The following is a 14315-nucleotide window of genomic DNA, read 5'->3' as shown; positions in this document are numbered from 1 at the left end:
AAAGCCTAGGCTATGGCTTTCAATTCCCATAACTAAGCCTTCTCTGTTCGAGTTTGGAATTTGTAATTTGGCACTTTCTACACGTTGGAAATCTTATGACATTTTTGCCTTATTCTTCCAATCAAACAAAAAGGTCCAAGTGCTAAATATAATGCACCATGTGATTGATTGTTTCTTTTTTAGTTTTTTTTCCTTTGTATTATTGAGTTGTTTTTAAATTTGAAAAATCACGTTCAGTGAATTGAGTTGGTATTTGACAACATCTGGTGATTCTCATATCGAACTTCTGGCAAGAATGATTTACCTTGTTTAAGAAATTTAACAAAAGAAATAATAGAAAACGAAAAAAGGAATAAAAAAATTTTAAATCAATATATTTGGAATTTTTTTTCTTCTTCAATTGATAGGAATACATTTTTTAAATCTATAAAATTGAAGAAGATGAAAAGTTTTAGAAGTTGATGGGTTTTTCTTATATTATGTAAATTTTATATTTTTTCAAGTCAATTAATAAGTAATTATTCACCCCAAAAATATAATTAGTAATTGATGTTCCAGATTTCCAGTGTGTAAGAAAATAAGTAAACTCTCATGTGACTTGCCGCTAGCGAAGACCCAAAATCTGTTGTTATCAATGACTCTGGAAGTCGGAAGGCCGAAATTCCAGAGACCCGTTTACTGGAGTGCGGGTCAAGACTCCCATTGAAACTTCACCTTCTTTGTATAATTTTAATTTATAATTTATAAATGGCGGGAAATGAAATTCCCAGCTGACCCCTAATTCCAAATTCTCTCTCAACGACTCGTACGGACAAATTTGTTTCCCCTTTCCTTCCTTTTTCTCCTTCTATACCTATATGTGTAACTGTTCTCGAAAGCCCTTGGCTATAATCGTAAATTTCATTCACCCATCATTGGTGAGTCAGAGTGATGAGGCCTGAGGGAAAAAAATAATCCTATTCCGATTGAGAAGGGTATATTATCTTCGAGACGAGGTGAACGACAGAATTTTATTTGGGTTATCTCGTCTCCAAGTTTCATTTTGCTTTTTCATTCGGTTTATTTACTGGATCCACCAGTGCTATCGTTTCTGCTTCTAGGGTTTCGTCTTCTTCATCTTTGATCTGGAAGAGAACTAGGGTTCTGATTGGCGAAAAAGCAATTTACGATTGCTTAACATATTGAGATTCGGCTAACGAGAAATACGTAACACTTATTGAGCCTTAAGAGTCCAATCAGGAAAGAGACGGAGAAAGGTGGAAGACCGGTTGGAGCTTCCGATTTGATGGAGGCTGCAGCCGGAGTTGCTGCTATGCGCGGCGGCTCATTGCCGATCCCGTCTTCTCAGTCTGCGAGGAAAGAATGGCGAGCTGTTTCTGAGAATTCGGTTCGGAACCCAGGTCTTGAGGTGGGAAAGAGAATGCACTTACTTCTGCGGAGTAATGGTGGTGTACTTTCATTTCATGGACATGAATCTTTTTTGTTTTTCGTGCTAACTTATCTTCGCTTCTCCGTGATGGCCATTGCTAGGACCTGGTGGTTGGGCAGGAGTTGGAGTGCTCGAAGTTGGCCCAGTCAGATGAGAGGACGATTTATGAGGTAATCATCATGTTCTTAGGACCCGAACTGCAGTTTTGCATTCTCTTTCAGCTGTATAGTACGTGGAGTTTAGACTGAGCGCAGTGAGGTTTTATGCAAGGTGCAGCAGGGAGCGGGAACACTTGGAACACTTGAAACCGAGTTCTGTTCGATAACGTTGGATGGAGGCCTTGACAATGATAGGTTACAGCAACGCCTTCGTAGTATCACTAGACAGAGAGAAGAGCTTCAACATATAGAGATCGAGCTTAAAGCCCAGGCAATAGCTAGATCGGAGATAATGGAGTTGCGGAACAACTTTGATGCTCAGATCAAACAACATGCCGATGCTTCATCCAAACTACAGGTATTGGCTAATCTAATCCCTTTTTTCCTATGCTGCAGAGCTTGTTGTTTATTTTAGCCGTGCTATTTTTACTCTCATCGGGTATGAAAGATTTAATTTCTTTGTCCCAATCTTAAGTGCGATGAACCTTTCCTTTTCCGACGTATATCTACCATGGGTTAATGAGGAAGCTTCTTTTGATTGGGCATTTTACAGTTTCTTAGCAGTGTGTATAAACTCGCATGGCCCAGCAATAGTTTGTTTTGATAGTGCAAGATCATCACTACTCGTGTTGGTGCTACTATGAACATTTTTTGGTTCCATTTAGTTTCTGGAAATACTTGTGTTCTAAAGAGTTCGTTTTGTTGCAAGGAAATGCAAATATTTTCATGTAAAGTGAAATTTATTTCCCTAGAAAAGATAATTTAGGTGTTTGGTTGTTAGGATATTATTTTCCCTGGTAGAATAATTTTCACATTTCAAATGAAAATGTAATCTTAATTTACATATAAAAAACACAATTAACTTAATAACCCAAGGAATTTAAACTCTCAATTCTCGATTCTTGATTCTCTGTCTTCAACGAGAGGAGTGCTGGTATCGAAAGCAAACTTATTCACATCTCCACCATGCACCTCGCAAACCTGAAATTACAAACATCAGAGGACGAGACCATCCATATGTTTGTGCGGGGCAAGCAAGTGGACATGTCCTTGTTTGCAATGAAGTCATTATCAATATGTGTGTGAAGTGTGGGTCTAATGACAATGCACGTGGTGTTTTGCACCATAGGAGTCTTTGTCATGGAATACCAGAATCATGCACTTACAATAAAATAGGTTGATTTATAAATTAAAAAAAGAAGACATATATTAATTTTAGGTCAATTTTACAGCCAACAAAGTAACTTGGTAAAATGAATTTCACTTTATTGCAACCAAACAACTTAAAAGGGGAAAATAATTCCTTTCATTTCACTTCACTTTGCTTCATGTCCCTTCCCTTCCCTTTCCTTTCCCATTTTCCTTGCAACAAAACATACCCAAGTTGCAGTGCGATAATGCCTGTTGCCTTTTACTCTACAAATTGATTCTGGCGTCTCCATTTGTCTGGTCGGTTACTTGTGTGTTTTAGAGTGGCACCATGCACCATTTCTCTGACTTATTTGTGCTTTAATGGAACTAGCATGCCGTCATTGCATATCAAACCTGGATGTGATATTATAATTTGTTACCTGTGCTGAGTTGTGTTCATCTCATTATGTAGGAGCAACTACAAGATAGGGAACAAACCATACAAGAGTTGGAAGCGAAGATGCAAGAGAAGGATAGAGAGCTGCGTGCAATTAAAATTGATAATGAAGCGGTTTGTTCATAATTTTTATTATTTGTGAGCTTCATTGAATTCTGTGTTTAGTGTCTGATGATTCATTTGTTGTTTACTGCCCTTCTAATTTGCTTTACTTTGTCAGGCTTGGGCTAAGGAGGACCTTCTTAGAGAACAAAACAAGGAGTTGGCAACCATTCGGTATGTGCATCTGCTGGGCCTTCAATGTAGAACTGAATGTTTCTGGAATGGATATGCTATGGGGAACATAATAAGTGAAGACGAAGGGGGAAAGAAGGAAAACCTGAGAAAAAACAGGATTTCAGGGGGAGAGAGGAGAAATTACTTAAGAACAGTTTTCCTTCTTTTTTTGGGGGTGGGGTGAGAGAGTGCATAAAAAGCTCAAGCTTCAATTCATTCTTTTCTGTCCCATGTTCAATACATTACAGCAATATACTTCTATCTGCTGCCCCCTTAGTTTTGAACCCAGTTACATGCATCTCTTGAAATCTGCGTTGTAGTATTCACCCCCTTATAGTTGTGTCTGAGATGCAAGAAAAACTCAGTCTATCGACTTCTTATTGTTTTTTTAGAAGAAAACAATTTTAAATTGCCATATTACTCTTCAAAGGTTTGATACAATCATTTTACCCTTTGTATATAGACTTCAAAGCTTAAAAATATTAATAAAAAAAATTCCAGAAAGAGAGGCAAAAAGTCGGTGCCAGAATCTGGCCAGTGGTTTTGCTTGGCATTTTGATGCTGAAATCAGTAACAGGTTTTGTTAGGGCTGATTGAAACAAGCAAGGATTGCATACTTCCTTGAGAGAATAAAGAAGGGTCAGAGTACTACTGCATGTCTGCAATACAAGAGGCAAAAGAAGAAGAGAAGAGTCATAGAGAGTAAGAGAGAGGGAGAAGAGAAAGAAGAAATAACAGAAATGGATTGAGTGGTTTGAGACTAAAACAGTTTGGGAGGAAGAGAGGATTATGGAAGGTTGGCAGGTATTGTTGGTTTGGTAGAATGGGTTTCTTGATGTGCATGCATCTTAGGTGTTGTTTTGGGATTGAAGCTTGACTGAAGAAATGTGTTCAGATTTCCTATTAATGGGTACAAGGAAAGTAATGCTGATCATACATTGTTTGTCAAGAAGTCAGGGACCAAGATCGCTCTTATCATTATTTATGTGGACGATATTGTCTTCACATGGAATGATGGTGAGGAAATACAGAGGCTAAATGACTTTTTTGGCAAAGTCTTTGAAATCAAAGACCTAGGGAAGCTATAATACTTCCAAGGAATTGAAGTGCCCCGGTCGAAGAAGGGTATATACCTATCTCAGAGGAAGTATGTTCCAGATTTATTATTTGAAGTAGGAAAGTTGGGATGTAAAGCAATTGATACCCCTATTGAGGTTGGGGCCAAACTCAAAGAGAAAGAGGAGAACCAGTGGACAAAGGAAAATATCAAAGGCTGGTGGGAAAGCTTATTTACTTGTCCCATACTAGGCTTGACATTGCATATGTGCATGCATGATCCATATTCTGCTCACATGAAAGCCATTACCAAAATATTGCAGTATTGAAAAGGAACTCCTAGAAAAGGTATATTTCTGTCATCCATGGATAATCTAAAGGTAGAAGAATGTTCTGATGTAGATTGGGCTAGGTTTCCTAATAGGAAGTCTATTTTAGGTTGTTGTACCTTTGTTGGGGATAACCTAGTTACTTGGAGGAGTGAGAAATTGAATGTGGTAGCCTTATCCAGTACAGAAGTTGAATATAGAGTTATGGTTCGTGAGTTTGTGGAGCTACAATGGTTGAAAGGTCTGCTAGAAGACATTGGAGTTCAAGTCCCAAGCCCTGTGATGCTATATTGTGACAACAAGGCTGCAATTAATATTGCCAATAATCTTGTGCAACATGGTCAAATCAAGCACATTGAGATTGACAATTTTTTTTGTTAAAGAAAAGCTGGAACAAGGGCTAATTTGTATGCCTTTTTTGAGATCTGGAGACCAAGTGACTGATATTTTAACCAAGGGTTTGAAGGAAGGAGATCTCCACCCTATTGTTTGCAAGTTGGGCATGACTAACATCTATGCCTCAACTTGAGGGGGAGTGTTGGTTGGTTTAGTTCTATTAGTGGGTTTAGTTTATTTATTTATACTATTATTTCTAGTTGCCTAAGTAAGGGTATTCATATAATAAAGGGGTGTAGGATCACATTGATCCAACAAGCCATTCTACCACAATCGATTTTCTCAACATCCTTACTTGCCTCTCCTCTCCCTCTCCCTCTCCCTCGTATAACCGTTGTAATCCTAACTAACTGTTGCTTTCCATGTAGGCCACAACTCCAGCAAGAGTGGCAGCTCCACACGCCAGCTGTTCCTGTATCCCTGCCTCTTTAGTTGGTTCTGTCCTCCCCCTGTCCAGCGTAGAATGATCTGCTGTGGCCCCTCCATTTGTGCGTGTGTACACCCTCTACATCAGGGGTTCATTAGAGGTTAAGACCCTAATTGATCTAGGGATTCAACGTCCCTAGGGGAGCGGTTGGGCAAGGGGAGGTTTGCTCCCTGGAAAAGGCAAGGGAAATGTCTGCTGGATTTGCCCACCTTAACCAGAGAAAACAAAACCAAGAGAGCATGATCTCAAACTCAAGTCGGGGAAGAAATATGAAGGGTACATGGTCTTCTACTCTTTACAACTAATGGTCCTGCAAGACTCAGAGGCTTTTTGCACCTAAATGTAATTTGTCTAATTCCAAAATCGAGGCTGGTTTCCATCAGCTAGAAACCGAGATGTGGCCAAGATGGGTTGAAACCATGTTGAAGCTAGGATTTTTGGGGGGTAAAACTCCACTTGTGATTGGCTGGTCGAAACCATCAAAACTTGTCGAAACATGTCTACACTTATCAGGACTGCTGAAATTAGGTTGGTTGAAATTGGTTAAAGTGGGTCATGATTGGCATTTATTGGTTCAACTACCAAAATGTCTGAAATATGGGTCGAAACCACCGAAAATTTTGAAAGATGGCCGAAACCTGGGACTCTTAAAACTTACCCTTGGTTTCGTCTTGATCTTTGGGAAATTGAGATTTGACCAAAATTTCGGTCCATCTCGATTGAAATTTGAACTGTGCTCTACTGATAGATTTATTTTTGCGGCAAGTTCAGGAGAAAATTTTCAGTTATGCCATTTATTGGACAGTGAGGTTCATTTAATGATTCAGTGTGTGGTTCCGTCTCTCTCTTGCAGAAGAGAGCGTGATAACTCTGAAGCTGAAAGACTACAGCATCTTAATCAAATGCATGAGCTTCAAGAGCATATTCAGGGAAAAGACAGGCGGCTTCTTGAATTGGAGGAACAGGTCTGTTCACTCACGTGTTATGATAATCTGTCAATTTGTGTGGTACTTTTAAAATTGAATTTGATTGGCACTGAGGAGTTTTGTAAGCATCAAAGAGAGGTTTGTTCACTGACATGTATGATGATCTGTCAATCTGTGCAGTACTAATGAAATTGAATTTGAATTTGGCACTAAGGAGTCTGCAAGCATCAAAGACTAATCTTAGCTTAAGATCTCTGTTAAAATTGCAGTTTTACTAATCTAGGCAACTCAAATTTTATTTTGTTTATTTTTGTTGGGTTAACAGCATCTCAAGTTTCAAGAATTCATTTATTGTGTTTGCAGACATGTTGCAAGTCACAAGTGTAATACACTAGTGTTGGTTTAGTTGGTCTCTACTGCATCAGTTACCTTTAGGCTTGCAAGATTGTGATATACTGCCCCCTAAGTCATCTTTGCATTCTGTAAAGTTCAAATATTCACTATGTGGTACTTGGGTTGCATCCTTTTCCTCAAACAGTAATCATGTTTCAGCAGTACAAACTCTACCCCCCCCCCCCCCACCCATCTTGGAAAGTGGTAAGTGAAGGTATTGCCTAACAAAAGCCTGCCTTTCAGAATAGGGTTGCTCAGGAAGCTATACTTTTTAAAGATGAACAATTAAGGGAGGCCCAAGCTTGGATTGCACGTGTGGATGCCTTGCAATTAACAACCAATCATTCCCTACAAGCTGAAATCAGAGAACGTACTGAACAATTTAACCAGATTTGGCTTGGTTGGCAAAGACAGGTTTTTTTTTTTTCACTCTCTCCCCCTTACCAATTTGTTTCATCGAATCCTCTCTTTCATCCTTTGCACATAGGAAGTTCTCACACCATAAGTCCACAACTCCTGTGAATGCATTTCTGCTTTCCCCATAATATTCCCTTTGCAAAGAGGTGAATCATGTTGGGCTTATCTACTCTTTTGGTTGATTTTCAGTTTGTTCTTTAAGATTGACTTGTTTCTTTTTATTTCATTGAATTTAGTTTGCAGATGTTGAGCGAGTGCATTTGCACACAATACAACAACTTCAGTTAGAGTTGGCTGAGGCAAGAGATAGGAGTGGAATTTATAATGATGAATCACGCATGCCTCATGCAGGTGCAGAGGATGCATCTCCTTTGGGGCAGAACAGAGGAAACCAACTTAATGTAATTGATGGAACACTGAATGGTAACCCCGGAGCTCCAAATGGGACTGTAGAGAATGTGGTTCCCTTTATCACAACTGGAAATCCATCAACCAAGGTAGGAATGCACGACAGCATTCTGTCAAAGATTACAAATTATTATTATATTTTGTTGGGTGAATTGTTAGTATCACGTTATTGCTTCTTCTGCATATTGTTGTCATAATTCCTGGTTGTTAACACTGACTAGTATAACTATCATGCAACCTCTGAGGTCTTCATATTCCTTTTTTATCATCCTAGTATGGAAGGTGATATGCATTCATTGGGTAGATTTTTTTTTTAATTGTGATTTTGGAACTTGCTTTGAGTGTGTCACTTCCAGTATTGCTTAATTTGGCAAAGCATATTACGGGTTCTTCTGATATTGTATTTTGGTTTTGTCATACATGTGTTGGTGTCTCGGCTTGCCTATGCATTGAGCAGGCATTACAGACTGCTGTGACAGCAACAGAAGTGCTCCTAGGATCCCCCACCAGCACAACTGGATGCCTAGGTGTCATCATGACTTTTAGAAACTGAAACCCATCAATGATCAGAGAAAGTGAAGAACATTACAAATGAAAGGAAAGAACAATCAAATAACCAAAACTATGATATACTTGGTATTGAGTGTTAGACAAGGTGCTTAAGTCCGTGGTGAGAAGGGAGGAGCTTCACTATTAATGAAGAATAGGTTTACGACCTCTCTTCCTGACTCGTTGTCCCATTATCCCTAAGGATCCCCATCACAAGCAGTTAAAAGGGAAAAAATATGAAGATCCAATTTCCTTAGATTATCCCATGTACGAGGGGCTTCTAGGCTTTGTATGGTGGTACTCCTTCTGAGACTTTTAGTGTTTTTTGTGTTTTCGGGACTGCATGGTGAAACCTAAATGGGACGCTTGGTCTATTATTGTTTTTTGGTATGAACCAGGCTTGGTGTAGCCTCAATCAAAGGAGGTCCAATCCACACCAAGATCTATATTAGAAATAAGTGTAGGTACAGCCTATGAGGATTTACAATAGGTTCCTCTGGGGTAGTTAGGGTTATCAGATTAGGTGGTCTCTAACAAGAGAGGGATTTGTTGGTCTCTGAGATGAATGGTGTGGATTATAAAATGTTAGGTTCAACTAGTTCCAAATAAAATCTTATCTTCCTTTTTATTCCCGCAATGGGGCTTATTAATGGCTAAAAAGCCTTGCAATGATAGTCCCTTTGGACTGAAGAATAATAGGTAAAGGGTCTCAATTGGTGTCGGATCGGCATCACTCTGTCCTTCAGATTCTTCAAGCATGCCTAAGCTGCCAAACTCAACCCACTGAGGTTCTTCTCCAAATTGTTGGAAAATTCTTGCTAGTTCAGGGATCTATTCAACCCTTCAAGTCTGTTCCTTTACAGACAATCTCCCCAAACTGCTGTTCTCCTTCTAATCCTCCATGCTCCAAACCTTGTTTTCTCCTTTCTTTTTCACTTTTTCCTGGCCCTAAAACCTGCACGGCCCATTTTAACTATAAAAACCTGTTCCCCATTGGGTTCGAATAACTCCCTGGCCCCTTCAGAACTCTAGAACCTGCAATCTATCGTTGAAAACCTAAATTCCCGTCTTATTTCTCCCTGAGAAACGCTAATTCCTGGCTAAAATCTAACCAGCTATCAGAATGCTCCCATATTTGGATCGAGTTACCCCTGTCCTAATGATCCAAAGTTTCTACTATAAAGATTTATCTGAACTTTTATTCTCTGAAATTCAGAAACTAGCCCTGTGAAACAGCTATGAACCTTTGGTGTTGGAATGAAGATGTATACACAAGGATATCTTTGAGTTTTTCGGGTGAACTATAAATATATTAAACAACCTGAAAAGGGGATAGGAAAAAAAGGGGGGGGGGGTTGCTGTTAGTTTTTTTTGGTAGGTGTTGGCAGAGGGAGTCTGTAAGTATTGGGTTCTGTTACTATATTGCTCACCTATCATGATTGTGTTAGTGGTAGCACATGCTCTCACCTAATTGAGGTGCTTGTAGCTCTATAATTGTTCTTGGAGTAATCAATTGTTGCTCGAGTGTTGTAGAGACTAAAGTGAATCCATTATGGCTTATGTTTGAATTTAAGTGTTTGTTTTACTGCATTTACAAGTATCTCTTTTTTTTCGTTCCTTTTTTTTTTTTTTTTTTTTGGGGGGTGGGGGTGGGTGGGTTGTGGAGTAGTATCATTGCATGATGTTTTTAGTTTCTCAATATTTTAAGTATTACATTTTGATTTTTTTCCCCTTACTAGAACGATCATATCCCTGGAGTTCCAGTTGTACCTTCTCTGCTTGGGGTTGGAAACTACCTTCAACCTGGGCAGATGACAGCACTGCACCCTTTCATTATGCATCAACAGGGAGTTATGCAGTCTTTACCATCAACCAATTCACATGTGCCTCAATCCAATATGAACCATTTTCCGCCAGAGTCTGCAATGTCATCCCACCCACACTGGCAGTATCAGCAGGTGATGACAGTTAGAATTTGTAATGTGAAGCCTTCATATAAATTGCAACTTCCTAAATTTTCACTTCTTAGTTTTTTGCTTTCCCCACCTCCTACGTTAGGCTGTATCTGAGGGTTCACAGATGTCGAATCAGAACCAGTACCAGCCTTCCCAAACAGAACAGAATCTTGTGAGGTCTGATGCTCACTATGAGTATGCGTCAACTGGAAATGGCCGGGTTCTCCATTCAGACTATCTAGAAGCACATATCAACTCAAACCAGGAACCTGGTTCTGAAATCAGTTCATCCAGTGAGGAAGCAAAGGTTGTGGTGTATAATATTCTTGCTTGTATGTATTTGATTTTCAGCCTTTCTTTTATGGACGATCTACTGAATTATTCTCTTGAATCAGCTTCTTGAATCAAATGGTAAAGGCTACTTGATGCAGCCACCACAGAACTCACAAGAAACTTCTGCCCTGTTTTGTGATGCATCAAGATCCGAAACTCCTGAGCAGAAGAATGAAACCGAGGTTAGCATTACTGTTTTATAAGGTTCAACTTGATTTTGTTAGGCCAGATAGGTTCCTTACTGTTAATCTGCTCTGGATTGCATGTTCAGTCTTGAATACTCGAATCATCTGATATGAAGTATGAAAAATAATCCCAACATTATAATCTGATGTGACAGGATGAAAACCTGACTGAAGCCAACAGTTCACATGATGGTCAATGCTCAAACGTAGAGCAGTCATGGTCTGCTAGTCATACATCACCATTAGATACGCCAATTCTTTTAGTTAATATCAGTGAGACCAGAGATATCCACAAGGGGGTTAGGTCCGAAGCTTCCATCATTGGTGGGCAGGCACCAAATTTGCTGACACCGGGAAAGATTTCTCCTGAATCAATTCTTCTAGATGAAAAGTCATTATTGGTTTGCATTGTTCGTGCAATTCCTGCTGGATGTGGTGGCAGAATTAGAATTAATTCCACTGTGAGTTCTATTCCATCACACACAAGTACGGCTTTTTCTCTTCCAAAATTTTTCCCTTCGAAGTGATTTGTGTCATATCCATGTCAAATGCAGCTTCTGAATAGACTTGAAAAGATGCTGGCTCCTCTCCATTGGCATGATTACAAGAAAAAATATGGAAAACTTGATGACTTTGTGGCTGCTCATCCTGAGGTAAGTATCTTTGTGAATGTAATGTCAAATTGTATACTCAAATATTTAAGTATTTTTTATTTATTTTGGAGTGTACTCACTTTGCAATTTCAGTTATTTGTAATTGAAGGTGACCTTATTCAGCTACGTGAAGGAGCACAAGAAATGATTTCAGCTACGGCAGCTGTTGCCAAAGTTGCTGCTGCAGCTGCTGTTTCTGCCCCTTGTTCGTCACTACTGCCCTCTGTCGCTGTTACTCCCATGGCACAGACACATCGTTTGAAGAAGGCTTCATCAACAGACACGAAGCCTGTGAAAGTTGTTTCAACAGAAACAACCATTGCAACTTCTGGGGATATGTCTGGCAAGTACTTGCCATATTCAGCCATGCAGAATCAGCAGTCAAATGGTGTCTGTTTTAACACTGGTCAAGGGTTCTCTAATATAAAAATTTTAAGCAAACCCAAAGATGTTCAAGATTCAAGTGACTTTCAACCTGAGATTAGGAATGGCCATACTCTTGCGCATTTGTCGTTTGGAAATGGAGCAAATTCTGACAGAACAGGCGGAGGTAGCTTTCCAAACAAAGGATCAAGTAATGGGAGACATGGCCCAAATTTTGGAGGCAAACATCAGGGAAGGTACATAAATGTCTAGATAGCCCTTATTGTGCATTTCTTCCCCTGGTATGTACTTTTTTAATTGTTTGATTTGATTCTTTGGCAGAGCTACTTCTGGTGCTTTGACATCTAGAAGATAGTAAGTATTCTCATTCTTTCCAAGTTTCCAACTTGAAATATTATATTAAAATCTGTTTTGCTTTGCTAGTCCTTTATATGATCTATTTGGTGCTCATAACAGCTCATCATGACTTCAAAGATTGAGAGTGAATTTGAATTTAGTTTTCCTGTACTTAATTGTTAAGATTGATTTTTTTTTCTCCCATTCTTGGTAATCTTCTGAGAAATCTATTTCTTTCCCAAAAATTTTAGTGATTAGTTTTAGGGTTGACTCCTAATTAAATGTTGAACCTAGATAATGCCACAACAGCTTGCCTACTTTAGCCGTCAATCAAGGTTATCTAATTATTTTATGTAGGAAAAAGATTCTCTTAGCCGTTAGGGGGTGGGGTCTGTTACTTCCCCCCTTTTTTGGGTAGAAGGGTCTGTTACTTAACTACCAGTGTATGAAATAAATGCTGCCCTCCAACCTATCATTACTGTTGTGTCCCCAGTCATTAGTGCGATCCTCTTTGCCGCTTGCTCAGAGCACCATCTCCCTAAATATGGTATGGGATTTGCTGAATTGGTTTCAGTAGGGGAATGTGGCCCATGTGTTTGGACGGGTTGTATTCACTGACCTACCTGGCCCCATGAAAATAGGAAATGACCTGCCTGTTGATGGTTCAGTACATGTTGGGTCATGCTCCCCTGTAGAGGGTTCTTTCCCATAAATTATTGAGGTTATTTATTTGTGTTTTATTTCATTAAAATTATTAAGAATCACCTGAAAAATAATTCTGAGTAGTCCACCTGAAGGCTCACCTCACCTTGTTGAATTGGTTGGTCATGGGCATGCTAGTCGCCTGCTTATTTGAGAAGGGGGCAGGCTAGGTCAGTCAAGCTTGAGATTTTACTTGTTTTGGCCAGCCTAGGCATCATCACTATGTGCCAGTGGGTGGAAACAATGCCCGTCAATAATTACCCCGAAATTGCTTTAATACTCCTTGCTTTGTCATAGGCCCATATTTTATAAACTTTCTATTCCGTTATTCTACTTGATCGTTTTACATGGAGGATCCACTTACTTTAGTTCAAGCAAGTCTTTCTCATGGTTGTAGCTGACATGTGTACAAAAATATGGTAAATATCTTGAGTACTTGGTTTTCTTGCAGGAATCATTTTCAACGCTACGATGTAATAGTTGCAATGTAGCTTAATCATTCACTGCTGCTGCTGCCGCCTGGAGTGGTGAAGTAATTTGGGGTCGATGTCTTCTGACTGAGGTTGGAGTATGCCCCTCATTAACATGATGTTGATTTTGAGGCGACTGGCGGTAAATGTTTAATCCGGTCAAGCCTTTCATTCGAAAAGGTATTTTTATGTATTTTCTTGATGAATTTTCGTTTATTCTATTACTGAGGCAGCAGGGGATAGGGATATTTGGGCAGATTGGAGAATTAGTGAATTCGACCCTTCCCCCTACTTTTACCAGAAAAAAAAAAGAAAAAAAAAAAAGGAAAGGAAGAATAGTGAAACAAACCTTTAATCACCCTTTCGCTCTCAAATTTGAACATCATTTCTCGCCTGCGTGTTTTAGACTACAATTCGTGCATTAATTGTTTAAAACACAAAAAAGCTATCAGATATCAGTTTAGGAGGATGATTTGATAGCCTTTAGAATGAACATAACCTTTGGATACTAATTGTTCTGGTTCGAGGTTGCATTGTCACCTGTTTGACGAACGTTGTAGGATATCTACTCTCTCTTAGAATATATTTCTTTTTCTTTTGTAAATAAAGGGGATGCAGTAGTGGTGCCCTTGCGCCCCCTCGTTAGGCAATATTCGGTGAGTTCGACGTATGCAAGCATTAATCCTATGAATTAGCATTGACCCGTCAGCATGGCTCCATTGGAGGCTTAGTATAATCCACAGAAGTTAATAGTAATTCCATGCCCAAATTGAAGTTGAAGAGTACACAAGCAAAAAACAGAGGAGTAGAGGGATTCGAACCTAGGACAGAGGAGCTACCAAACCACTAAACCACTAAACCACTGAAGACAATTAGACCATCACTTCTAGTGGTGGTTTGTAAGTCATTCATGGTACTCTGATCCCACAAGCCATGTGAGGGAAA

At 39.3% G+C, this 14315-nt stretch overlaps 1 protein-coding gene across 3 annotated transcripts; it reads left to right on the top strand.

Moving 5' to 3' along the window:
- The first annotated feature begins 940 nt into the window (after positions 1-940).
- On the top strand, positions 941-13706 carry LOC149030323 (uncharacterized). 3 transcript variants are annotated; one of them, XM_089142601.1, is made up of 16 exons: positions 941-1408; positions 1531-1599; positions 1709-1945; positions 3191-3289; positions 3396-3451; positions 6513-6624; positions 7222-7392; positions 7632-7892; positions 10092-10310; positions 10411-10614; positions 10703-10822; positions 10981-11286; positions 11380-11478; positions 11572-12098; positions 12184-12216; positions 13352-13706. In XM_089142601.1, coding segments are annotated over exons 1-16 (2637 nt in total). In that variant the 5' UTR covers positions 941-1285; the 3' UTR covers positions 13353-13706. The 3 variants fall into 3 exon arrangements, with proteins under 3 accessions (XP_088998727.1, XP_088998725.1, XP_088998726.1); XM_089142599.1 differs by having other exon boundaries at positions 1700-1945; XM_089142600.1 differs by having other exon boundaries at positions 942-1408; positions 1706-1945.
- The last annotated feature ends 609 nt before the right edge of the window (positions 13707-14315 follow it).

Source organism: Hakea prostrata, chromosome 1 (assembly GCF_041222555.1).
Source record: "Hakea prostrata isolate BN-2017 chromosome 1, UWA_Hpros_2, whole genome shotgun sequence".
In the NCBI taxonomy this organism is placed as follows: Eukaryota; Viridiplantae; Streptophyta; class Magnoliopsida; order Proteales; family Proteaceae; genus Hakea; species Hakea prostrata.
The sequence above is the reverse complement of the archived record's forward strand: the minus strand, read 5'-3'. Positions and strand labels throughout refer to the sequence as shown.